We start from the raw sequence: 25,470 nt of genomic DNA on the forward strand, positions 1-25,470 counted from the left end.
ACCGATTACAATCATGTGACATTAGCGATTAACAACTAAATAGGGTTAGCCATGCGTGCATTGGTAAGGTTAATTTTAATTTCACTAATATTTCAGTATGAACCAAGGAGGTTATATGAGAAGGAGAGAGGACGAAAGACGCTAATTACATATAAAATGTTACCGCCTTTTCTGTAAGTGGGTGTTTATTAGTTGAGATCCATTCGGTCGCAGAGGGAGACTTGTCCTAGTTACACATCCGAGTAAGAACGGAAACACCTGAAGTGTTATAAACCAACCAAGATTTCAGAAAATAAGCCCGAGATCATGGCTCTCGACAGTAACAGTAATTTATCTAGAAATATTCTGCATCTACAAGACGAACGACTCAACCGACCTGAATTGCTTTGTAAAAGATGTAAAATTTAAAGCATAAAATATTTATAAAAATGTGCAGGATGTAAAAGAATAGACACGCTTTCCTTTAGTGGTATCTTTAATTACAAATTGACGTATTTTCCATTTTTGTTTATAAATATTACAACCGTGCATGGCATGAAAAGAGTATTGAGTAAGAAGAAATCTACACATACCATGTGTATTGTCGGGAAAAAAATCACATATAGAGAGGTACCAATCTACATGCCTGGTAATCCTAGTATTAATGTACAAAATCATGCATGTGTTAATTTCCTGACATTTTACCGTTTAAGAAAATGAAGTACTGGTTTTAACAAAATCTTAATTAAACTCAGTGTATAACAAGGTATTGATTTTGAGTGCTCACGTTGAGAATTTTCAAAAATAAAAATGGTTATCATATTTCTTTATTTTTCTTATTTTTGTTTTTGTTCCTTTGCTTTCAATGAGAGCCGGTCAATTTAAAGGGAACCAAAATTAAAATATTGGAAAATACGATGAACCGATATAAAAACATTTAATTTTGCACAGAAATGATTTTAATTAGAAATAAAATGCTTCGCTGAGCGCAGCCTGATACAACCGCAGAGGTCGATCCCTGAACAGTTGGGGCAAGTTTGGACACAATATTTTAGCTTGATACTGTCTGAATTTGGATTGTGATCAAATTTTTGACTTAATATAGGTTTCTGACACAAATTAAATGTGGTCAAAGATCTTAAAAATCTATTGCGCAATACTTTCAATTAAAGATTTCTTCTTGAAACTTTTCAAAAAATTTGAAATTTCAAAAATTTTGAAGAAAAAAATTGGGAAAAAAATCCCCCCAATCTTTTTGACCCTTGGTATGGAACCTTGTAGTACAATTTTAGAGAGGTCCATACACTGAAACTTAAGTTATTGTCTGGAAACTAGAAAAATGCTTGTTTTTGGCCCCTTTTTTGCCCCTAATTCCTGCATGTTTGGGGCAATTACCCCCAAACTCAATCCCAGCCTTCCCATTGTGATATGGAACCGTGTGGTACAATTTCAGTGAGATCCATACACTTACACACAAGTTATTGTCTGGAAATTACAAAAATGCTTGTTTTTGGCCCGTTATTCCTAAACTATTGGTACCATAACCTCCAAAATTAATCCCAACCTTCCTTTTGTAGTATTGAACCTTCTTGTAAAATTTCATAGAGATCCATTCACCTAAACAAAAGTTATTGTCCGGAAACCAAATGTGTATTCAGACGACAACGCCGCCGACGACAACATCATAGCATTATATGAACCCAAAAAAATTTTTTGAGGTCGTAAAAAAAACTGCCATATCCTGATGTCTACAGCATTCCATCCGGAAAAAGACTGAAACTTTTTGGTAGTTCTTGGATAAATTCCTCTGTTTCAATAAAATGAATGCGCTCCAGCAACCGGTCACTTTAACAAAAGTACCTCACATATTCCTTTCAAGGATATAACCTACCGTTTCCCATTTTCAGGAGCCAACATAGGACGTGAAAATCTAAGCGCAACGAGAAACAAACTTTACGCTGGCTCTCGATAAATTTCTCTTCCTTTCAGTTACAAATATTAGCTCCGGTCGCAACCAGTCACTGTAACAAAAGTACTTCACATATTCCTCTATTTTCTATGATATCATGCGCCATACAGGTGAAGCGAAAATCTTTGTTTAAAGCAAGGTGGGGTTCAATAGAAATTGCATTTTCAAATTTCTTTAAACCCTCATAACTTTGTCATTTCTTAGTCGATTATCACCGAAATTAGACGATATACTTTCGAATTTTGCATCAAATGATATTGCACAATAAAAACACGTTTAGACTGATTTGTTACTATAATTACACCTGTATTTTATGACCCAGTCACCGATTACAATCATGTGACATTAGCGATTCTCCTTATCACACGTACCGTTCGCGTTAACAGCCTGGTACATAAGAGGGACATATCAAGTGGGTGATAAACATGTAGGTTTCTTTATATTGTTATCATTTTCCTCTGATCAAATTGTTATCCTGGGGATGCTAATCTTATAGCAAGCAGAGTGTTCACTCTCCTACTCATATAACCTCCTTGGTTTGAACTAACCCCCCCCCCCTCCTCCTTTGAGCCATGCATGCATGGCTAGCCCTATTTATTTGGGTTAGTTTTATACAGAATCATACATCATACATTTCTTATCAATTTTCCAAAATTCAAAATTATTCCAGGTTCAAATAATTCCTTGTTTAAAGCTATCTTACCATCTAAGAATTCATTAACAAATTTTCTCGTTTCTAACAAACCACCAGGTCCAGTACTATAAGATGTATCTAACAGCAATAATGTATATAATCCTTTGGGTAACTGATCATTCTTTTTACTGTCCACTAAAAATAAAGATGCATATTTAAAAATAGAAAAATAGTTATTTGTATCATGCATATTATATCATAATTATTAGAACAGTTTTAATATCAACATATAAGAGTCAACTGAAAACAAAGTGTACTCAAATCAAAGTTAACAATTTTGTGTATTAAACATGTGTCTCCTCAATAAAGATGAATTACACTACTTTAACATTCTGCATTCAATGAGAAGGATGTTCAAGTAAATATCTTGGAATTATCATCTTTACTTTTTATTTCATTTTTTAAATTCAAGATAATAAATTATCTCCCCTTTATTTACCAATTCCCCTGGTGCTTTTATCTGGTCCATTAATATTGTAAAAGAAATTTAATTAATCAGTCCTTTCAAACTTGTACAATAATTTTATTAATTAATAAATTAGATAACCTAATCTGGACATTTTAGTGAAGCCATTTATAAATAAACATTTCACCAATGTTAACATATTTGACTCAAAACGACCATTTTACACTATGTTTTTGGCAATAGTTGTGTATTAGATGTCAGCCATACTTTAGATGTCAACCATTCTTTTCCACTAACTATACGTCTTTTCTTCAAACAAATACTGTAAACCGACTTATTTTTATTTCGCGAATAGTTCTTTCTGGACCATGACTTGAAGTAGGAATTTAGTTTCGCTATTTTAAAATTACTGGATGTATTCAAATAAGTGAAGATCCAAGTAACACATGTTAGTGACAATTTATTTTTGCATTATTTTTCTAACTGCGTAAGTCAGGAAAAATAAATCGCTCGGGAAAACTAGTTGGTTTAAGGTACATTACACTTACATGCTGCTACCTTGTATATAAATTCTTTAACATTAGGGTCGGTGATTATAAATCCTAGTGATTTCAGATAATCTTTGCCATCATTGAATTTAATCTGGTTATAAGGTACCATTACTGGTTTATAGTCAGGTACAGTGTGAGGGTATGTCACTGAAAGTAAAAAAAAATTCTGATAAAATATATTCTTACAAATGTTAATATATATTTTTACACATGAACTCTAAATAAATTGAGTGAAGAAGCAAAATAAATCATCTTTTTAAAATTTTTGAGTAATTGAGGTGTTAAAACTCAGGAGAACGTCTAATGGTAAAATACATGCTTTTTCTAGGACACAGATGATGCCCCCCGCTTGAATATAAAGTTATAAAGGTACATACTCAAGAACGGTAAATGTGACACTACCCAAATTTGTACTTGATCTGAGTTTTATGGTAATTAGCATTGTGTATAAGTTTGATAACATTTGGTTGAGGCAAACTTAAGTTAGAGAACAGAAACCAATTTTGGGACGTACGGAGGGACGTACAGACGGACAAGGGTAAAACTTAATTCCCCCTCAGCTACGGCTAGGGCATAAAAATTATCTTTGATAGTTTGTACACTACTTTTAAAACTTGAATATAAGAACTTTTATAGACTGATTCTTGACCTTGAAAATATATAAAGATTAAGCTCTTCTAATTGTCAAGCAATTATTGACAGTTGACGAAGATTGGAAGCATCATACTGGATCTTTTTAATGCCTTCCATCTTATATCTTCAAACTCATGATCTTTGACATTTCCAATGAAATTAATAGAGTTCAAAATCATTCTCAGTGAAGCAAATGTATGATAATCTGATTCAAGGCTGCACCTCTTAAATTCATAAAATATTTGTTAAAGGGACAGACATGAAGATGAATAGATTCTGGCGCTAACTATATATCCCTTCCACAACTCTTTTGCAAGGGGACATTTAAAATGACAAGGTTAAAAAGAATCAAATCTACATCTTCTATTAAATGACCTAAATTCATTACCTGAAAGTTTACTTTCTACTGTCATAGTAATATCAGTGTCCTCCTCAGATTCCTCACCGAGATCTACTGTATCATTATTTTGTAAAACATAGCTACTCGAGGCGCCATTCAACCTTTCATCTCTACTGGTTCCTGTTGCCCCATTTTTCTGTGATAAATTAGCATTAAATAATGATTCTTGGACTGGTACTCTATGCTGATCTGTTTCTATACTGTTTTGCCTTTGCACATTGGGGACAGGTGATGTCCTGCCATTCCCGCCACTTCCTGGGATGTTATTTTGTTTAGGCTCTGTTGCTGACATATGGTTTGGTAGAGTTTTTGCTTTTCGAATTTCTGACTCAGAGGAACTGATTTCAGAAGTCAAATTTGCTGTTTCTGTTTTTGGAGGTAATGCGTTATGATGCTGTTTTCTTCTGTCCTTTTTTAGCCTAAAACAGATCATTGCACATATTTTTGTACTACAACCTAATTAAATTATGAATCTTTGATGTGTGCTTTCAAATCTTGCTAGAATTCATGTATCTTTCTATTTAAAACATGTTAAACAAGCAATATTTCAATTTTTACTCATAGTTTTTATACAATACTCATGATTCTCACTAAGGAAAGTCCATAAGTCATGGACTCATCAAAATCTGTCACAGTCTGGACTCATCATTTTCAAAACTGGTGAGTACAAATATCCATAAAGATTGCAAAATGTTGTATCAACTGAGCAAATATACAAAAATATTTTGTCATCATGTTATAGCAAAAGAATAAATATAATCTAAGTTTGATGTCATTTCTTGCTCTATTTTGTTTTTGAGATTAAAATATAAAATTATATAGCAATACATTTTTTCTTCTTTTTACTGTTGGACTCGCCATGGTAAAAACTTAACAGTCCCTGGATCCGTCTTCAAATTCCATAGTGAGAACCCTAAATACTGTGGATTCATACTTAAAATGGGGGTATTTAATTTTGTTGATTTTGTAGGCAGATATGATACAAATTTAAGTTTTCAACAAAGTGTTAATTTCATATAGTGTGTAAGATGAATTGTTAAAACAACAAAATCAAGTATCAAAGAAAATACAAATTAATTTATCCTCAATCCACTAAAATATGGGATTCAGAAAAAACAATGATGTAGAAATAGAAATCAGAATGAATGGTCTATGAACGAAATGATTTAATATCTGCATGCTGCTTTTCTTTAGAATGTGTTGATGTTTGACAGTCTCCATTACAATAGACACTTAATTACTGTAAAAAAATGACTGCAAATGTAAAATCAGAAATTTTGCAACGTCTTTATTATTGCAATAATTGTGACAGGATAGGTTTAGCAAATAAAAAAAATTGCATTCAAAATTTTGATAGCAATATTTGTATATTTTGTATTTGATATTTTTTTAATTTGCAATAATTAGTCTATCATGTTTGTCCATTATGTTCAACAATAAATGCACACAAAAAAAATCTATATTTCCAGTATCTTCTGCACAAAGTTTCATAACTTATGATGCAAACCTGAGAATTTTCAACCCATTCCCATGACTAAAATTTTGTGTTGAGTAACTCATATAGATATACAGTAATAGGTCAATGTCAGAAAAAATATCAACATTTTATTATGAGGCTTAGAAACTGGGGAAATGTGAGGTTAATTAACTCCTTCAACAGTTAATTGCCAAATACACTTGATTTTTTTTTTTACATTGACCTTATATTGTATATATATTGGTTTTATAAAACAGCTATAAAAGTGGTTACAATTATAGTTATGAAGATGTTAACACAAAAATAAAATAGTTTTTCCATCCCTCAATGAACCCCAAACTGTGAAGTAAAGTGACGTGACAAAAATTTGACATTACATAAAATATCACATTGTTTCTATAGTTGGTAGATAAAGACAATAGGAAGTGTTCACATCTTCTAGCCCATGATGCTATATATAACTAGAGGCTCTAAAGAACCTGTGTCAATCACCTGTATCTACAACAATAGCCATTTTGGGGTAAAAATCATCATGCAAGGGCAATTACTCTATAAAGAGTTAACTGACAATTTCAGTCATGTTGACATGTTTATAGATCTTGTTCAGCTGATCATTTTTTGCTTTTAAAAGATTCTATCTGCATTTGTATCTATAACACTTTCCAAGATAATTGGCAAAAACTCAAAAAAATTGTAAAAACATCTTTAAAGGGAAATAACTTGCTTATCATTTTCCTAATAAAAATTTCTCTTTATCTATTATAGTTTTCAAAATAATAGACAAAAATAAAAAAAAATATAAAATTTGACATTTAAGGGCTATAACTCCTATAAGAAGTCATCTTAACAGTTTTGACTTGAATAGGCAGCAGGTAGATCTCTACATTCTCATCAATTCTGCCCCTGTCAGATTTTCTCTATTCATAGCGGTTTTCAAGATAATAGACAAAACTTGCATGTTACCCCTATGTTCTATTTTTAGCCATGTCAGCCATCTTTGTTGACTGGTGGGGTCATCAAACACATTTTTAAAACTAGATACCCCATAATGAATGTGGCAAATTTGGTTTAGTTTGGCCCAGTAGTTTCAGAGGAGAATATTTTTGAAAAAGTTAACTGATGACGACGACTTACGACGGACACCAAGTGATGAGAAAAGCTCACATGGCCTTTTTCGACCAGGTGAGCTAAAAAATATGGGGAGAACACTGATGAAGGTCACGTGGGCGTAAGGGGGGATATTAACATGTGGATCAGGAACTGCTAACCTTTCCAAAATACCTGAGTTTACCCGTGTTTTTAATGGGGTTTGTGTTGCTCAATCTTTAGTTTTCTTTGTGATGCAATCTCATTAAAATCAGCTGTCAGTTTTTGCTACGATACTCACCATCCTAACGTTAGAGGGAGTGTAGCATATCACAACATCCGATTTTAATCAGATTGTTTGTGATGTTTAATAGATTTGTTCTTCTTTTCTTCGTTGTTAGTTTATTGCCAGTTTTTCTTCAACTTATGAGTTTTTAATATGCCCTCGGTATCTTCGGTATCTTTTTTACCTTGGACTTGTGTCTTCCTCTAAAGAATGGTCTGTAATAAGTGTTGCTCTATCAACGTCTGTGTCATCTGAGCTCAAATCAGACTGTGATCTCTTTCTATAACCTACAATGATGATAAAAAAATCATTTTGCTTTATTCTAGTATTTTCAATATTCATCAAACTGTTATTTCAACAAGCCTTTGAATATGACTTTAATTACGTTATTACTATTTCTTTTTAGAATGATTATTTGATGACTTGACTCATATTGGAATGACTGTGTTCACTGTAACTAATGATTTTTTTTATTAATTTTTCACTATCACCATGTTAGCAGAAATTACTAATTGATTATTTGATTATAGCTATGGTATGCTACTATATGATTACCATATTACAAAAAAAAAAAATTTGTAAGGGTTCCGCGGAACCCAGTGTCTCGCCTACTTTTTCTGTTAATCGCAGGCTCAACAAAAATGAGGAAGTAAATCAATAAAAATATTCCACTTGATACTATCTTTTGATTGTAAGAAGCTTCTGTCCAAGTTCGGTAAAAATCCAGGATAGTTTATGAATCTAATAAATGTTTAAAAACTTTAACTGCAGACTGTATGTAATGTTAACTGGAAGAAAACAAAATTTCCTTCTAGATACTAGCATTTGATCATAAACAAGCTTCTGTCCAAGTTTTGTACAAATCCAAAATAGTATAAGAAAGTTATTAAAATTTTAAAAACTTTAACCACAGAGTGAATGTGTTGTTTCCTGGCAGAAAATCCAAGTCCATTTAAAAGTAAAATACAGAAAAAATGGATTTATTTTTTTACAAAATTTCCTTCTAGATACTAGCTTTTGATCATAAACAAGCTTCTGTCCAAGTTTGGTACAAATCCAAAATAGTATAAGAAAGTTATTAAAATTTTAAAAACTTTAACCACAGAGTGAATGTGTTGTTTCCTGGCAGAAAATCTAAGTCCATTTAAAAATAAAATAAGGAAAAAATAGATTTTTTTTTTTACAAAGTTTACTTCTGGATACTATCTTATGATCATAAACAAGCTTCTGTCCAAGTTTGGTAGAAATCCAGGATAGTTTAAGAAAGTTATTAAAATTTCAAAAACTTTAACCACAGAGTGAATGTAATATTTCCCGGCAGAAAAACTAAGTCCATTTATAAGTAAAATACGGAAAAAATGGAATTTTATTTTTACAAAATTTACTTCTGGATACTATCTTATGATCATAAACAAGCTTCTGTCCAAGTTTGGTAGAAATCCAGGATAGTTTAAGAAAGTTATTAGAATTTCAAAAACTTTAACCACAGAGTGAATATTTGTGGACGCCGCCGACGACAACGACGAAGACGACGCCGACGGAATGTAGGATCGCTATGTCTCGCTTTTTCGACTAAAGTCGAAGGCTCGACAAAAATGGCTGATTAAAAATACTCCCACTTATTTCAATTATGCAAGCAAAAATTTTAATCAAGCCTGAATTGCATCTATTGTCTGTGTTGTCAAGGGTTCAGTCCTGTCCCATCCTCTCAACCCTTGGCAGATTAAGCCAACATTTGTGATTACAATGCTGCGCCATGTAACGGTAGACAAAATTCATGCCCATTCCGACTACATCATTCTTGACCAATGGCAGCACTTGAACTCTATTCAGTTTGGAGGTGCAAAAATGGATGTGTCTAGTGTTTTCAAATATTGTGAAGCAAGTACCGAAAATATACATTGACATTCCAGCATTTGCACAAGAAACATACCCAGGCACTTCAATTAGTTGATTAAGAACTTTTAAATTGTCATTACATAATGTCCTATGCTTGGGGGTAAAGACTTGTTGAACAATCAGCACGTGGAAATTGTTTATTTACATTGTCTACATAAACATGTGATCATCACGAAGGCGCTTTTTGATTAGCTGCAGCCAGTTACAACTGCGACCAATGGAAATCATTACCTCTCTATCCGAAATTCTGTCTTAATCTGCTAAGGGTGGTGAGGAGGGGACTGGATCGTAATCCTTGGCTAGCGAAAATGATAAACACTAAGAATTAGGACTTTTTATAAGGGACCTCCTTTTCCAATCAAGCTTGGTTCAAATTATCCCATTAGTTAACAGAACTATAGGTTCCTTAGAGCCTTTAACTAGATATTGGCCATTTTCATCATTCATGTAAGAAAAATATAATCTAGAAACAAATCATTGCTGTTATATAAATATATATTTAGAGTGTGTTCAGGCCAATGAATTATTTTTTCTCTATTTATTATTGTTTTCAAGATAAATACCCAATAACATCAAATTATCATTAAAGGGCAATAACTCATTTTCATTTATTTATTTTTTTTGCTGTAAGAAATTTATGTCTATCAATCATAGTTGCAATATATATCACTAAAATTAGTAAAACAATCATATTATAAGAATATTTACTCCTTTAAGAAATTGATTAGTCATTTCATTGATTTTTAAGATCTTTGCGGATCATCAAAGTGAATGCTATTTTACTACAGTTCCTGTCATAGGCAAGATCATCTAAATTAGTCTAAGATCGTCATTTGAAATTGATAAACTGTATATATACACTTGTCTATTGTTTAATATGGAATGTTGATCTCTATAAGTTTATTGGGTGTTTGTTTCATTTGGTTGCTGTTTCACTGACATATATGCATGTACCTAATTACTTCACATTTTATCTGAATGAAAATGTCACCTCTTATTCTTACTTATATAGCATTTGTCCCCATGTATGCAGCATAGTCAGTTTTTGAAGAGGGTTCCATAAATATCACTCCATTATAGTATTAAAAGATTTTGCAAAGTACTAGTAGTTTCATGGTTAAAAATTTTGGAATTGGCCAATCAGAATAAGACACTGAGATGGTAGCAATTCTTTTTTAAACAAAATTTTTCTTTATAAAAATATACCAAACAGAATTTCAAAAAGTTAAAATTATACTGCAACCATTTGATTTCATTGTAAAATGGAAGATGAAAATGGCAAGTATGCCATAGGGCTCACAATTAAGGTATATACAATTGTGGAACAAGCATGATTTAAAGTATCTTAGTAGCTTGTCTACCCATTCTGTATCTAAAACAGATTCTTTTGAGTATGGGAAAATGCAATGGGGTTGTACTTTGATCATTATAAATGTTTTCCCAATAATAGTATCTTTTTATCTTCCTTACAGAGAAACGCATGTTATACGATTCCGGGAAAGCACTTTAATTCATAAATAATAAGAAATTTGATATAAATATATAATTTTAAGATTTCAAGGGGCAAAAAAACAGAAAATTCATTGTAATTATTTTGATGTCTTGACATTTTTTTTTTAAATTACTTACTGTAAGCAAATACTATGCACTTCTTATTTTAGAATAAGACAGCTTCTTATACATACTTAAAAATATTATGAATATTTCCTTGTTTGAAAAATATTTATAGTTTTGGTATTTTCTTCCCACTTCCTTAAAAGTGGTAAATTTAATATAATTATTTTTAACATTTTTATTTTAACATTTCAAAGGGAAATTTGTGATAAAAATAAGTGATACAATTTTACAACTTTTTAAATATTCTAGTCTACTATTGAAAAAATTAGGGCTAATTGTCTCCTGCACTTTTATAAGTAATATGATTCTTAATTTGGTGAATTCCTCTTATCAATCATTTTAATAATTGTTTATAGATTAGTCAACAAATTTGGAAAGGACAATTGGCCCAGTACCTTAAGCTTCTGCCTCCACATTTATGTAAAAAGTAATATAACAAAAATACCGAATTCCAAGGAAAATTCAAAACGGAAAGTCCTTTATAAAATGGAAAAATCAAAAGCTCAAACACATCAAAGGAATGGAAAACAACTGTCATATTCCTGACTTGGTACAGGCATGTAGAAAATGGTGGATTAAACCTGGTTTTATAGCTAGCTAAACCTTGTAAAGTAACTGGTTTGATACCTTTGTAACCTGGTTTGTGAGAAATAAAGATATAAATATCAGATACACTGACAGCCACTTCTTCTGTGTATTATGTGCAGGTGAAACTATAAGATGCTGACCATGTGACATTATTAGAAGGTCACAAATTAACCCAAATTTCACGGTCTTATGAGTTTCATGATAAAAATCAGTGTTAGATACATATAGATTCTTACATTGGTACCAGTGGATTATCGGATTTATCCATTTGAGATAGTTAAGTTATTGAATCTTAAAGTCCCAGCCTTGGTGAGGACTTTAAAATTGATAATTTAACTATCAAGATTGGATAAATCCGATAATCTACCAGTAACTATGGGAGAATCTGTTTCTCTAATAATTTTCATTTTTGATAAACCAAAATCCCCTAAGAGTGCCTTCCACATTCCATAAAGTTGTCAATTTCTATAACACCTGTTATCACATTTCAATTCATCCAGTGAGCTGATAAAGGTTATGACCCTTAAACTCAGCCAATCATCTTCTGAGATCATCTGCAACCACAGTTGATTAAATTTTTTTATACAATGGGTTCAGAAAGGGTTAAAATGACCAAAGAATTAGAGAAAAAATGATATACAACCTTATACTTGCATAAATGTAAGGATGCATCTTGAAGAGTACAAAATTTTTCCATATCTTGGCATTTAATTTTTTAAAGGAGGGGAGTACTAAATGCAGATTTTTCTGTCCAATTTCTCATAAAAGGTATTTTTTTATCTTGGACGTTGGTCAATAGTTCAAGCATTACCTTAAAATATTGCATTATACCTCAAAAAGACTTATCTTGATTCTATATAAAGAAATCTGAATCCTAATCTTGCTAGAGTTATAGAGTAATAAATGTGGATAGTGTCCACATGTGGACACAGATGATGCCCCCGCTTGCATATCATATAGTTATAAAGGGACATAACTGAAGAGCGGTAAAAGTGATGCTACCCAAATTTAAACTTGATCTGAGTTTTGTGGTAATAAGCATTGTGTGTAAGTCTCATAACATTTGGTTGAGGCTAATTTAAGTAGAGAACAGAAACTAAAAATTCAGCAATTTTTCTATTTTTAAACAGGCATAACTCTAGAATGGTTGTGTATAAGTTTTATAACATTTGGTTGAGACAAACTAAAGTTAGAGAACGGAAACGAAAAATTCAGCAACTTTTATGTTTATAAAGGGACATAACTCAAGAATGGTAAAAGTGTCACCACCAAATTTCGTACTTAATCTGTATTATGTAGTAATAAGCAGTATGTATAAGTTTCATAACATTTGGTTGAGGCAAACTAAAGTTAGAGAATGGAAACGAAAAATTCAGCAATTTTTTTATTTGTAAAGGGGCATACCCTAGAGCGGTAACCAAACAGCTTGTAAGCACTGAATGGTAAAGATTGCTATAATTTATCAGTAGGAAGTAAAATTGAATATTGCATTGTATAAAGCATTGGTTGTAGTTGATTCAACTACCATTATGCACAAAGAAAGATAACTCCAATTTTCAAAGAAAAGGCCAAGGCTCCGTGTTGAAGACCGTACTGTGACCTATAATGGTATACTTTTATAAATTTTAACTTAGATGGAGAGTTGTCTCATTGGCACTCATACCACATCTTCTTATATCTATTTGAAATATTTTTAGGAATGAAGGGTAAAATTGCTTTAATTTATCAGTGGAAGGCAAAATTAAACATTGCATTGTATAAAGCATTGATTGTAGTTGATTCTGTAACAGTGGTTTGATTCCACCAGTGTACTTTATCTGGAGAAAGAAAATCCCATGTGATTTTTATCCACCAACAAAAAATCACTAGGGTTTTCTATCCGGGTCCAGTGTAAAACATCCACCAGTCATTATAAGGTTCTAAAAAGGTTTTTTTGAAGGGGAAATATATATAAAATGTGGCTTAATAGTTTTTAGTGTATTTAAAAATTGCATAGCTGATTTATGTAAAAAGTGGAGAGTTTTCATCCAAGGAATGTTCACACTAGTGTTTTAACCAGGAATGGTTACACTAGTGATTTTGTACCGGAATGATTGAACTAGTTATTTCATACCCGGCGGGATTAATTACTAGTGCTTTAGATCCATTCATAGATGAAGTGATTAGTACTCATTTTGAACACACGATAACACAATAATGCTTATTAACGAATGAGATTTGAATAATTTTTCTATGCAAATCTATAAAATCATATGCTTTTGAATCGTCACTAATTGTAATATTTATATTTATTGGATTGCCTAAGTATTTCTATGTATTTGCTTTTCGGTCGACTTGGATATTAAATCATATTTTCTATGTCAATATCAAAAGATGTTTCTGTAATTGAAACTTTATGTTAGAACAAATCTGCTCTTTAAATTTGGTTTGTATCAAGTTCAATGTCCTGATCATTGATAAAGTATTTTGAGTTATAAAAATATCCTCCTCATCATCATCAATATTATTTACTAGATTGACTCAGATTAATTAAACTGGTTCCTTGAAAATCATTTTAATTTTAACCCATTTATTTATGTAAACAATAAACCGGTCTAATAAAAACAGTACAACGATATCAAGATCAACACTTCACACTATTTACATCCAATATTCTCTAGTGAAAAACAGTTACCCGGAATAAACACACGGCAGAATGAAAGTACGCTTACATTTCAACTATAATCATGTACAGGGGAAGATAACACTAATTTTAAAAATTACTTGATATTTAGAAAAAAAAATGAAAAATTTAACAATTTTTCCATTTGTAAAGGGCACAACTCTAGAACAGTAAAAGTGACGACACCAAAATTCAAAATTGATCTGTATATTGTGGTAATAAGCATTGTGTATAAGTTTCATAACATTTGGTTGAGGCAAAATTAAGTTAGAGAATGGAAACGAAAAATTTAGCAATTTTTCCATTTGTAAAGGGGCATAACTCTAGAACGGTAAAAGTGACGCCACCAAAATTCAAACTTGATCTGTATTTAGTGGTAATAAGCATTGTGTATAAGTTTCATAATATTTGATTGAGGCAAACTTAAGTTAGAGAACAGAAACCAACTTTGGGACGTACGTATGGACGGACAGACAGACGGACATACGTACAGACGGACAGACAGACGGACATACGTACAGACGGACAAGGGTAAAACTTAATGCCCCCTCTGCTACGGCGGGGACATAAAAATATGAAGAAGATATCTGCACGCCTTCACCTTCAACTTAACTCCCTACATCCCACTTTGGTTATGCTTACATTGAGATATAAAATGATTCATAATCACAAAATCTAGATATATAGATATCTATGAGTACACAAGTGGGTAGCCCTTACCTACACATCATGCCTCATAGACCTTCTAAATTTTTAGTTTATTTCTTTAACATTTGATTGAACAATTATCATGTAATGAAGTTTTTAATGCATCAAATGGTTGAAGCTAGCTTTTACTCCATCAAATGCATTTATATCTGTTCTACTTCCCAGTGGTAAACAAATCCCAAAATTGATCCAGTCCTAGCTAGATAAGCTAAGTAATTCAAGCAAAAGGGACAGTCACATGAGAACAATTGATAAAAAGATTTCCTTGGTTTGGTTAACTGGTGTTTTCTTTTGAAAATTGGTGTTACGAAAACACAGCACACTGGAATTGTATGTAACTTCCTTGAACTAGCATGACAATGGTGCATTTTATTCCATAAGCATCAATTTTCTTTTTGACATACAGCCTTGGTGGTCTCATGGTAGTGTGTTCGCCTCGAGTGTGAGAGATTGTGGTGTCAAACCACAGCCGGGTCAAACAAAAGATTTGCTGCTTCTCCACTAAACATGCAACATTTAGGAGTAAGAGCAAAGACTGGTCGGCTTGGAGTCAGAATAATATGTCTGAGTAAGGTGACATCTCTTCCTGCAGATTGTTACCTTGTGAACTAGCATGTTTAAAATCTTGCTTAGCATGTCAGTCTAGTACAAAGCAGGGTTAATATTCATATCATATCATCATGCTTTGGTCGTGAATATGCATTTTATTTGCCACTGGACATTAAACAGTCATCCACCCATCCTTTTTGACATTAGGCAAAGGAAAAGAAAACATACCATGTACTAGGGAATTTCTTTCATCCAGAAAAATATTTGTGGAAGAAAGATATCTTTTTTCATTTAAGTACCTGTCTTTGTTACCTATGGGCATGTCTTTTTTCATAGAGCTTAGTAAGGCATACAAGTTCGACCTATGTTGGAGGTCACATAATTTTCAAGTATGGGAATTTTCCTTTTTCAAACCTGACAAGGGACTCTTAAGATTAATATAGTTTTTTTCCCCAAAATTCTCCTGTTTTTTTGTTTTTGTTTTAATACTATAAAAGTATCTAAAGATGTCTACATACCCAATAAACATTATATTCTTTTGACTAAATGATACAATGTCGTACGTAATATCCATAAACACAAAGGAAATGTCACTTGTAATTGTCAAGAATATATATTCTTGAACACTTCAGAAACATTCTATAATATTATAAGGAAATTATGAAAACAATGAAGTATCATTTCCTTTCCTGGTAAAGATATTTGAATGGTTTATATAAAAAAATATCTCAATTTCAGCAGGGTATTTTCTGAGATCACGTATAAAAATGACACCTGATTGCAGGTACATCCTTTATGAGCACTTAGTCGTGCTTTCAATTTCATTGACTACACATGTATAAAGGTATAATGGAAAAGATAGGATACAATTTATAAATCTTTATTTGAAATGTACATTTGTACCCTAAACAGCTGATGGCAAAACTAAATGGACAAACAATAAAACAACTTCACTGATAAGTGAAACAATATATGCAATATTTAGCAAAATTATGTTAACTACAGGAAAAGATTAGTTGCATTACAAAACAGTTAATGATTTCACTTTATGTGTTGTTGGACTCGACATTATTGAAATAGAGCAACATTTTAACTGCATTAATTCAGGCCAGAATTATTATTTTCCTTTTCAAATTCAAAACATTTATTGTTAAGACAGGGGGAAGTAATTGGGCTATCTTCCATTTTATCTGAGTGACAACAAACTGTTGCCAAAACTATTAACTTTTTTTTTAAGTCAGCACTAAATAAGCTGCATCTGTGGCAATTAGAACTAGTTTACTGTTTAAGTGGTCCTTAATTCGATCCCCCTTGCTGGTATTGTGGTAATTTATGAAGAATCAAAGTGCTTGAGTGCACTGAAGGGTAACATGGGTAAAGAATGCATTCATTTTGCAGTGGGAACTAAAATTCAAATGTGGTATTGTAGTAAGCATTGGAAGGAACTATGAATGTATTTTGTTAAACTACAATTATGTGGAGAAGAATTTGCTTACCCTTCTGGAGCACCTGAGATCACTCCTGGTTTTTGGTGGGGTTCGTGTTGCTCGGTCTTTAGTTTTCTATGTTGTGTTTTGTGCACTGTTGTTTGTCTATTTGTCGTTTTTTGTTTTTTGCCATGGCATTGTCAGTTTGTTTTTGACTTATGAGTTTGAATGTCCCTCTAGTATCTTTCGCCTCTCTTTTAAATTTATAGACAAAGAAAGATAACACATTTTTTAAATACAGATACTAGATTCATGCACCATGCAAAATTTACCCAAATTTCTTGACAAGTACTGTTATACGCATACTTATCATTTTGTAACTAGAAAATCTGAGTTAATATTTCATTGATAATTTTTTTAAATGTTTATTGATGGAATGTATAGAACATTATGCTCAATGCACTATGTTTTGTTCATCTCAAACATAGTGATAAAATCAAGCCAGCAACATCAAATTTTGATTGGAATGCAGTCTTAATCTCCCGCCCAAAATTAAAGTCTATGGTTATGCACCTTTTTCATTTGAAGAAAAAATTATTTTCATAGTTCTCATTTTAAGTTGATCTTTCATTCCTTTCATGTGAGTCGAACCAATCTTTTATTTTATTTGTTAAAAATGTGTTACAAGTGTACCATTTCCAAAAACAATTCTAGTCGACATCAACTTTAATATGTTGCCAATGAAAATTTCATAATGAATATTTTAAAAGAATACTTCAAATTAATTGCTTCTTTTTATTTCCTTTTTTCACTTGCTCCCCCCCCCTAATAATCCTCTCTGATAGTAACAAGTACTTTAAAGCTTACTTGGTAAGTTGAATTGGTTTCCAGGAGCACTTCTCATACTTTTGACCCAGCTAGTTGTCCGAGTTTCAGGCTCAGAGAATATATTAGAATCTCCTGAAGGATTAGTCTTGGAGTTCATCAAATACTTCAAGTTTGATTTAATTTTCACATTTTCTATTTTCAATCTTTCAATTTCCGACAAAACTTTCTGGATCCCACTCGTTAATGTTTGATGAACAGCATCAATATTTTGTCTAGCCATATCCACAGACTGATGTAAAGATTTTACATCTCTTCGAAGCTTTTTAATGTCCTCCTGATTCTTAGCAGTGGCTTGATCCATATTAGTGTGTTCTTGATCAGATCACATTCAAATAACTTCCAATGGCTATCTAAACTTTGTCTGGAAAGAAGACAACAGACAAATCATATATAATTTTGTTTAAAAAATAAATAACAATGGAAATTGAGATATTTTAATTTTGTTTGATATTGCATTAGATTGTGTAACTTATTGTATCTAAGGGAATGGCAATTTAACTTAGGAAGGGTATGCTTTTTTTGCTGTCAATCTGAGATTGTTTCCTACCACACAAGCTTAAGTTTTTTTCTATTTCAGTGTCACAATTCAAAGCGTTTTTTTTTTAAAGGAATGTCAAATACTCTCAATCAATTTTTTTTTTACTTTCTTCTCCCTGATCACAATTTTTTTTCTTAGCAAAAAACATAATCCCCTAACCTCCAAGTTGAATGGTTGTTCCCTATCTGTTTTTAAATATGCCATTATGGGTTTGAATTGAATTTAAATTTATGAATAATTAATATGTTATTTTATTACCCTCTGTATTCTTGACTATGTTTTCACCTTTGTTTCAAAGGCTGATGCAAGAACAAAGGTGGGAAAGTGGCAAGGAATAGGGGCTATACTTTTGCCTTTTCAAAATGATTATAAAGATATGGGGAAGATTTCTCACCTCTCTTCATAATCAAAGTGCTTGAGAGCACTGAAGTGTAAAGATTGTATTCATTTTGCAGTGGGAAATAAAATTGTACTAAGCATTAGAAGGCAATACTTTAAATAGGAAAAATCTTCCATCGTCTGTAATTTTAGGTTGGGTTCAACTACAATTACATTGTAGTTAGTTCAAGTACAGTTATAGGCAAAGGTAGATATCTCAACAACCTCTTTTCATCATATATGTAATCTAAGTTTCTTGCCCTTATCAAACTGCTTATAATTTAATAATCAATTAAAAATAGCTTATTGTCTACAAAATACAGTAAGGCATATGTTTATACAATCAAAGCATCGTGGATGTTGTGATCCAGCCATATTCATAGCTAGTCTAATATTCTTTCTGACTATACTTTTTCAATATTTTTTTCTCTTTTCATTTCCAATCTTACTGTTAAATTTCTATGTTATTGGCCACAGGTTGGGAATTTCGCAATATTGATGCAAATAATGATATATATATAATGTATATTGATATTTCAATTTTAGACTCTGTCAGATTTTTATTTTGATAAATATTTGCATTTTGATGGTATTGACATGAATGGAAAGGGAAATCGTCAAACAAGTAATATATTTTTTTATATGCCATTAATAATAACTGGCTTAATAATTTCCAGAAAGAGGCCTTGGAAATGCACTTTCTCAAAACAAAAATGAAAAAAAAATAATAAATAATTTTTATCTAAATTGGTGTTCATTCTTCATTAAGAAAAAATACATTTCCTGTATTCAAATTTAAATGTACAAATACATAATGCTGAGATATTTCCAATTACTGTTAAATAGCAATATAATGGGATATAAATGCAGAACAAACAAATAAATTTTATTGCAGAAAATGCTCAGGTAAGAGTTTATTTATTGCAATTTTGTTTATTGTTTCAATCAAATTTCTGATAATTGTAACTAATTAATTAGATCTTGATTATTGACTTATGTCAGAAGATAATGACACTGATTTTACAAGTGAAATAAAATTTGCTTGCATTTTTTATACATATTTTAACATTTTTTGTCTTTTCTTTGAAAAAAAGCCACGTCTGATTAATCATGTTAATCATTCAGCTAGCAGAATATTTTAATGTAGTGTAGATCAAAATAAATAATACATTGTAAGTTAACTATTGAGGTCAAGAATGTGTGTATTCAGTTTTTGTCAATTTATGCCTATTTAATTATGTAACAGGTCAGGAGATATTCAATGTGGTGAATTAAGACTGGGGTTGTTTCCAATTAATACTTACACCTTTGAGTGTAATTATTTGAAAATCATGACAGTTGATAATCATACTGACTCTTACTTGCCTATGGAAAGAACTGGAGTAATACCATTTCAAAAAAGTGTGGGAATAAACTTAGATATATTACCACACATGTTGACCTAAATTTCATAGAACAAAAACTTACACAAGTATAAGATAATGATATAATGCTTTCAAAATTGTTATCAACTGATTCAATTGATGTAAAAATACTTTTTCAAATTAATTCATAAATAGTAAATCATTATAAATTTGGATTTACAAAGGAACTATATGCAAGTGTATATCTAAAATAAAAGGGTAACATTCAACCAATCTTTTCTTAATTTAAGGGCAAATAACATGTCCAAAGTTGGCAGTTGATGATTAAAATGGTGTAGAAAGTTTCTGCAAGTCATAAAAACACATAATTAGTTTCATGACATGTCTTCAACTTAGTATTCTGCACCATCTCCAAAAACAGAGTGATCGCATAGATCCAGCATGGCTGAATCAAAAATTATACCAAACAAGTTAACTGTATATATGCTTAAAATATAAATCCCTAATTCTAAAGTACACTAAAGGACAAAAATGACATTTTGTTCAAGGATATATATCCAAATTTATGCAATTATTTAGTTAATTATCTTGAATACGAAGCAACTGCCTTGTTGTTGATTTATTATCTTATATAAATCCATTAATACATTAATAGATAACTCCAATCTTAAATATTACTTTAACAATAACATCAATGATATTTAATTAGAACAGATATTATAGATATCTCCCTGCACAATTTATGTATTATTTCTACTAGTAGGGTTATACACATATACCAGTACATCATTTTGTAACTTGAATATCTGAGTATAATTTTATTGATAAACTTCTTGAAATGTTCATGGATAGGAAGTATAGAATGCTGTGCTCAATGCACTATGTTTTTTCTTATCTGAAGAGCAGTGATCATGGAGATAAAGTCTGGAAATTGATAACTATCAAGCCAGTCCCATTAGAGGTTTTATATAATTCCATGAATGAAATCTTAACCAATAAAAAATAATTTGTTAATTGATAAGATGGCTAATAATTTCATCCCTGGGACAATATCTTGTCCAGTCACTGGGTTTTCTGAATATTTTCTACTTTTTACCAGATATTTTTTATCTCAACAACCTCTTTTCAAGTATGTAAGTTAGAGGAGATGTGGGCTTTACATGTATGTCATGAGACAACATCACAACTAACAAAAAGGTAACTAGAGGTCAACATACAGTCTTCAACAATTGACAAGTGTCTATGCAGTAAGACTAGCTCTAAATCCTCCTGACTCTAATAGACGCTAAAGATGTTATGAGTAAATTAAACAAAAACTGCCAACGATCTGCTATCAGCACGACATTCTCTAAATAAATGTGGATAGTGTCCACATGTGGACACAGATGATGCCCCCGCTTGCATATCAAATAGTTATAAAGGGACATAACTGAAGAACGGTAAAACTGACGCTACCCAAATTTGAACTTGATCTGAGTTTTGTGGTAATAAGCATTGTGTGTAAGTCTCATAACATTTGGTTGAGGCTAACTAAAGTAGAGAACAGAAACTAAAAATTCAGCAATTTTTCTATTTGTAAACACGCATAACTCTAGAACGGTTATGTATAAGTTTTATAACATTTGGTTGAGACAAACCAAAGTTATAGAATGGAACATAAAATTCAGCAATTTTTATGTTTATTTTTTGTACTTGATCTTAGTTTTGTGGTAATGAATATTGTGTATAGGTTTCATAATGTTTGGTTGGGGCAAACTTAAGTTACAGAATGGAAACTAAAAATTTTGCAATCTTTCGATTTATAAAGGGGCATAACTCAATAATGATTAAAGTGACACTACCCAAATTCAACTTGATCTGTGTTTTATCAGTGGAAGTCAAAATTAAACATTGCATTGTATAAAGCATTGATTGTAGTTGATTCAACTATAATCATGGACAAAGGAAGATAACTCCAATTTTAATAAAATTACTTGATATTTAGAAGAAAATAAAAATTTTACAATTTTTCCATTTCTAAAGGGGCATAACTCTAGAATGGTTAAAGTGACGCCACCACTATTCAAACTTGATCTGTGTTTTGTGGTAATAAGCATTGTGTACAAGTTTCATAACATTTGGTTGAGGCAAACTTAAGTTAGAGATTGGAAACGAAAAATTCAGCATTTTTTCCATTTGTAAAGGGGCATAACTCTTTTTAAACGGTCAAAGTGACGCCACCAAAATTCATTCTTGAACTGTGTTTTGTGGTAATAAGCATTGTGTGGGACATAACTCAAGAACTGTAAAAGTGACACTACCTAAATTTGTACTAGATCTGAGTTTTGTGGTAATAAGCATTGTGTATACGTTTCATAACATTTAGTTGAGGCAAACTTAAGAGAATGGAAACAAAAAATTCAACAATTTTTCCATTTGTAAAGTGGCATAACTCTAGAACAGTAAAAGTGACTCCACCAAAATTCAAAATTGATCTGTGTTTTGTAGCAATAAGCATTGTGTATAAGTTTCATAACATTTGGTTGAGGCAAACTAAAGTTAGAGAACGGAAACGAAAAATTTTGCAATTTTTCCATTTCTAAAGGGGAATAACTCTTGAACCGTCAAAGTGACGCCACCAAAATTCATTCTTGATCTGTGTTTTGTGGTAATAAGCATTGTGTATAAGTTTCATAACATTTGGTTGAGGCAAACTAAAGTTAGAGAACGGAAACGATAAATTCAGCAATTTTCCATTTGTAAAGGGGCATAACTCTAGAACAGTAAAAGTGATGCCATCAAAATTCAAACTTGATCTGTGTTTTGTGGTAATAAGCATTGTTTATAAGTTTCATAACATTTGGTTGAGGCAAACTAAAGTTAGAGAAAGGAAATGATAAATTCAGCAATTTTCCATTTGTAAAGGGGCATAACTCTAGAACAGTAAAAGTGACGCAAACTAAAGTTAGAGAACGGAAACCAATTTTGGGACGTATGTATGTATGTACGTACACTGACGAACAAGGGTAAAACTTAAAGCCCCCTCCCCTACGGCGGGGGCATATAAAACAAAAATCATTCAGATATCACACAAGACAACCATTGATTATGTTCCTGCTTTTTGGATAGGCACATGAATATACGGCAGTGTTTAGAAACTAGTTTGCTGATATGTTTAGAATTTTCTTGGAGATGCAAGGGGAATAGCTTATCACATTTACATGAGCAACAGGACACATGCCACATGTGGAGCAGGAACTGCTTACCCTTCTGGAGCACCTGAGATCACCCCTGGTTTTGGTGGGGTTCGTGTTGGTCAGTCTTAAGTTTTCTATGTTATGTTTTGCATACTTTTATTTGTGCTTTGGTCTTTTTTCGTTTTTTGCCATGTCAGTTTATTTTCAACTTATCAATTTGAATACCCCTTTGTATCTTTTGCCTCTCTTTTACACTAGTTCATGGAGTTAAAATAGATTTGACAAATATCTGATCAATTTACATCTGTGGTTTTAATCACATCTTTGACATATATCATCATCTGATTCAGTAATTTCAGATACTTTTGATTTAATCAGCCATGTCAGCAACCTCATCATATATTTAATCTAAATGTCTTGCCCTTATCAAACTGCTTATAATTTAATAATCAATTAAAAATAGCTTATTGTCTACAAAATACAGTAAGGCATATGTTTATACAAAAATTATATCAAACAAGTTAACTGTAATATATATGCTTTAAATATAAATCCCTAATTCTAAAATACACTAAAGGACAAAAATGACATTTTGTTCAAGGATATATATCCAAATTTATGCAATTATTTAATTAATTATCTTGAATACAAGCAACTGCCTTGTTGTTGATTTATTATCTTATATAAATCCTGTAATACTTCCCCGACTTACAGTTTAAAAAGGATCCACCTATGTACGTATACTCATTATAAAATTAAATGCCTGTTTGAAAACAAAACCGAAAGTAGCGTCTTGAAATGAGTATATATTTTCAGCCTATATTTTTACCTTGGGTTTTTATGTGTCCATGTCTTTCAATTCAAGGTCTATGTTTTACATTGCTGAAAAGTTCCACTATCGTCTTACTCTAACAATGTGATTGCAGGTATTTTGTCGGGTGCAAACTGAAATTTTACATCGATGGAAATTTTATGTTTATATTTAGATCAGTAACAGTAACTCAATTCCCGCCATTGTCTTCTTTGATATATAATAATTAACTGTGACTCATTAATGTGCATTCAGTACTTGTCAGTTGTCTTGTCTTGGCTAAATTTGAAATCATTCGTGATAGATATTGTAACGATATCTTACTGTAAATTCAATTAAAACCAAAATCTCAGTCTTCAATAATATAAGGCGAGCAGACCGTGATATACAATTTTATTTTTAACATATTCGTGTGACTGTGTTGAGTCAGCTGACTCCTTACGATGCATTGGATTCGTCATAAACTTAATATTAAAGTATATATGAACTTGGATGTGTACAACTGTGCAAATTCTGTGCCTTCTCCTTTGCTCAGAATGAACTTTACAAGAATCCGGGACTATTATATCCCAGCAAGAATAGCTTAAAACATGTTATAAATGTTTTGAATATTCTTTGTTTTTCTATTATAAAGTTCAGAAAGACTTTCTTTCTTTAGATAAAAAAATAGTGACATCTAGACCAGGTGTGCTATTGCAATCGCTTTGTGCAGTAAAATTGGTACTTTCATACACTGTTAATAATCAGAGTGTATAAATGACTCAATGGCATAATCTAATGACAGTCATTAGAGTGATGAGGGACTTTTATAAAAAAAAGTCAAATGAAACTGAATTTGAAATTAAATCAATGATTAAGTTATTATACAGATGCTGACTGAATCCAGAAGCTCATTAGAGTCTGATTTGCTCACCTGTTAAAAAATTTAGATAATAATAAAAAATTCGGAAAAATATTTAAAAAAATTATCATTTAAGGACGATTAACTCAAACACAGAGTCATCCTATGGATTTTGTCATTTCAACATATTTGTATATCTTCTGTAGTCTGCTGATCATTTTTACCTTTTGCTGTTTCTACCTATCTATTCTATAGTTTTAGAGATAATCGGCCGTAACACCATTTTGTCCCAGGTTAGAGTTGTCTTTTTGACACTGTTCCTACTTCTTTTTTATCACTACCTGTAACGTCTATGTTATATAGGCACCTACGTTTTAATATTGTATTTATATTGTGTCAAAGATCAAACTTATTCGTTCAGTGTATAGATATAAGGAGATGTGGTATGAGTGTATGTTTACTTGTTTTTGTTTAAATGTCTTTTTGATCGAGTTAAGCCATTTCAATTGATATTTTATAGTGTGTCTTTTTATGTTGTAATGT

The 25,470-nt window shown here is 31.5% G+C and overlaps 1 protein-coding gene across 5 annotated transcripts in view; it reads right to left on the reverse strand.

The window, feature by feature from the left end:
- The window catches only part of LOC127734815 (uncharacterized), a 56,807-nt gene extending 32,564 nt beyond the window's left edge, over positions 1-24,243 (reverse strand). For 3 of the 5 annotated variants that reach the window (XM_052244838.1, XM_052244835.1, XM_052244834.1), the window contains exons 1-6: positions 24,105-24,243; positions 17,799-18,180; positions 7,666-7,768; positions 4,621-5,051; positions 3,597-3,746; positions 2,652-2,777 (exon numbers count right to left, since the gene is read on the reverse strand). In XM_052244838.1, the coding sequence (XP_052100798.1) occupies positions 2,652-2,777; positions 3,597-3,746; positions 4,621-5,051; positions 7,666-7,768; positions 17,799-18,120 (1,132 nt within the window). In that variant the 5' untranslated portion in view covers positions 18,121-18,180; positions 24,105-24,243. Of the gene's footprint in view, positions 1-2,651; positions 2,778-3,596; positions 3,747-4,620; positions 5,052-7,665; positions 7,769-11,009; positions 11,059-16,022; positions 16,106-17,798; positions 18,181-24,104 lie in introns of those variants that run through there. The other 2 variants (XM_052244840.1, XM_052244839.1) reach the window with 2 other exon arrangements.
- Positions 24,244-25,470: the final 1,227 nt, after the last annotated feature.

This window comes from Mytilus californianus, unplaced genomic scaffold (assembly GCF_021869535.1).
Source record: "Mytilus californianus isolate M0D057914Y unplaced genomic scaffold, xbMytCali1.0.p SCAF_3, whole genome shotgun sequence".
Lineage (NCBI taxonomy): Eukaryota > Metazoa > Mollusca > Bivalvia > Mytilida > Mytilidae > Mytilus > Mytilus californianus.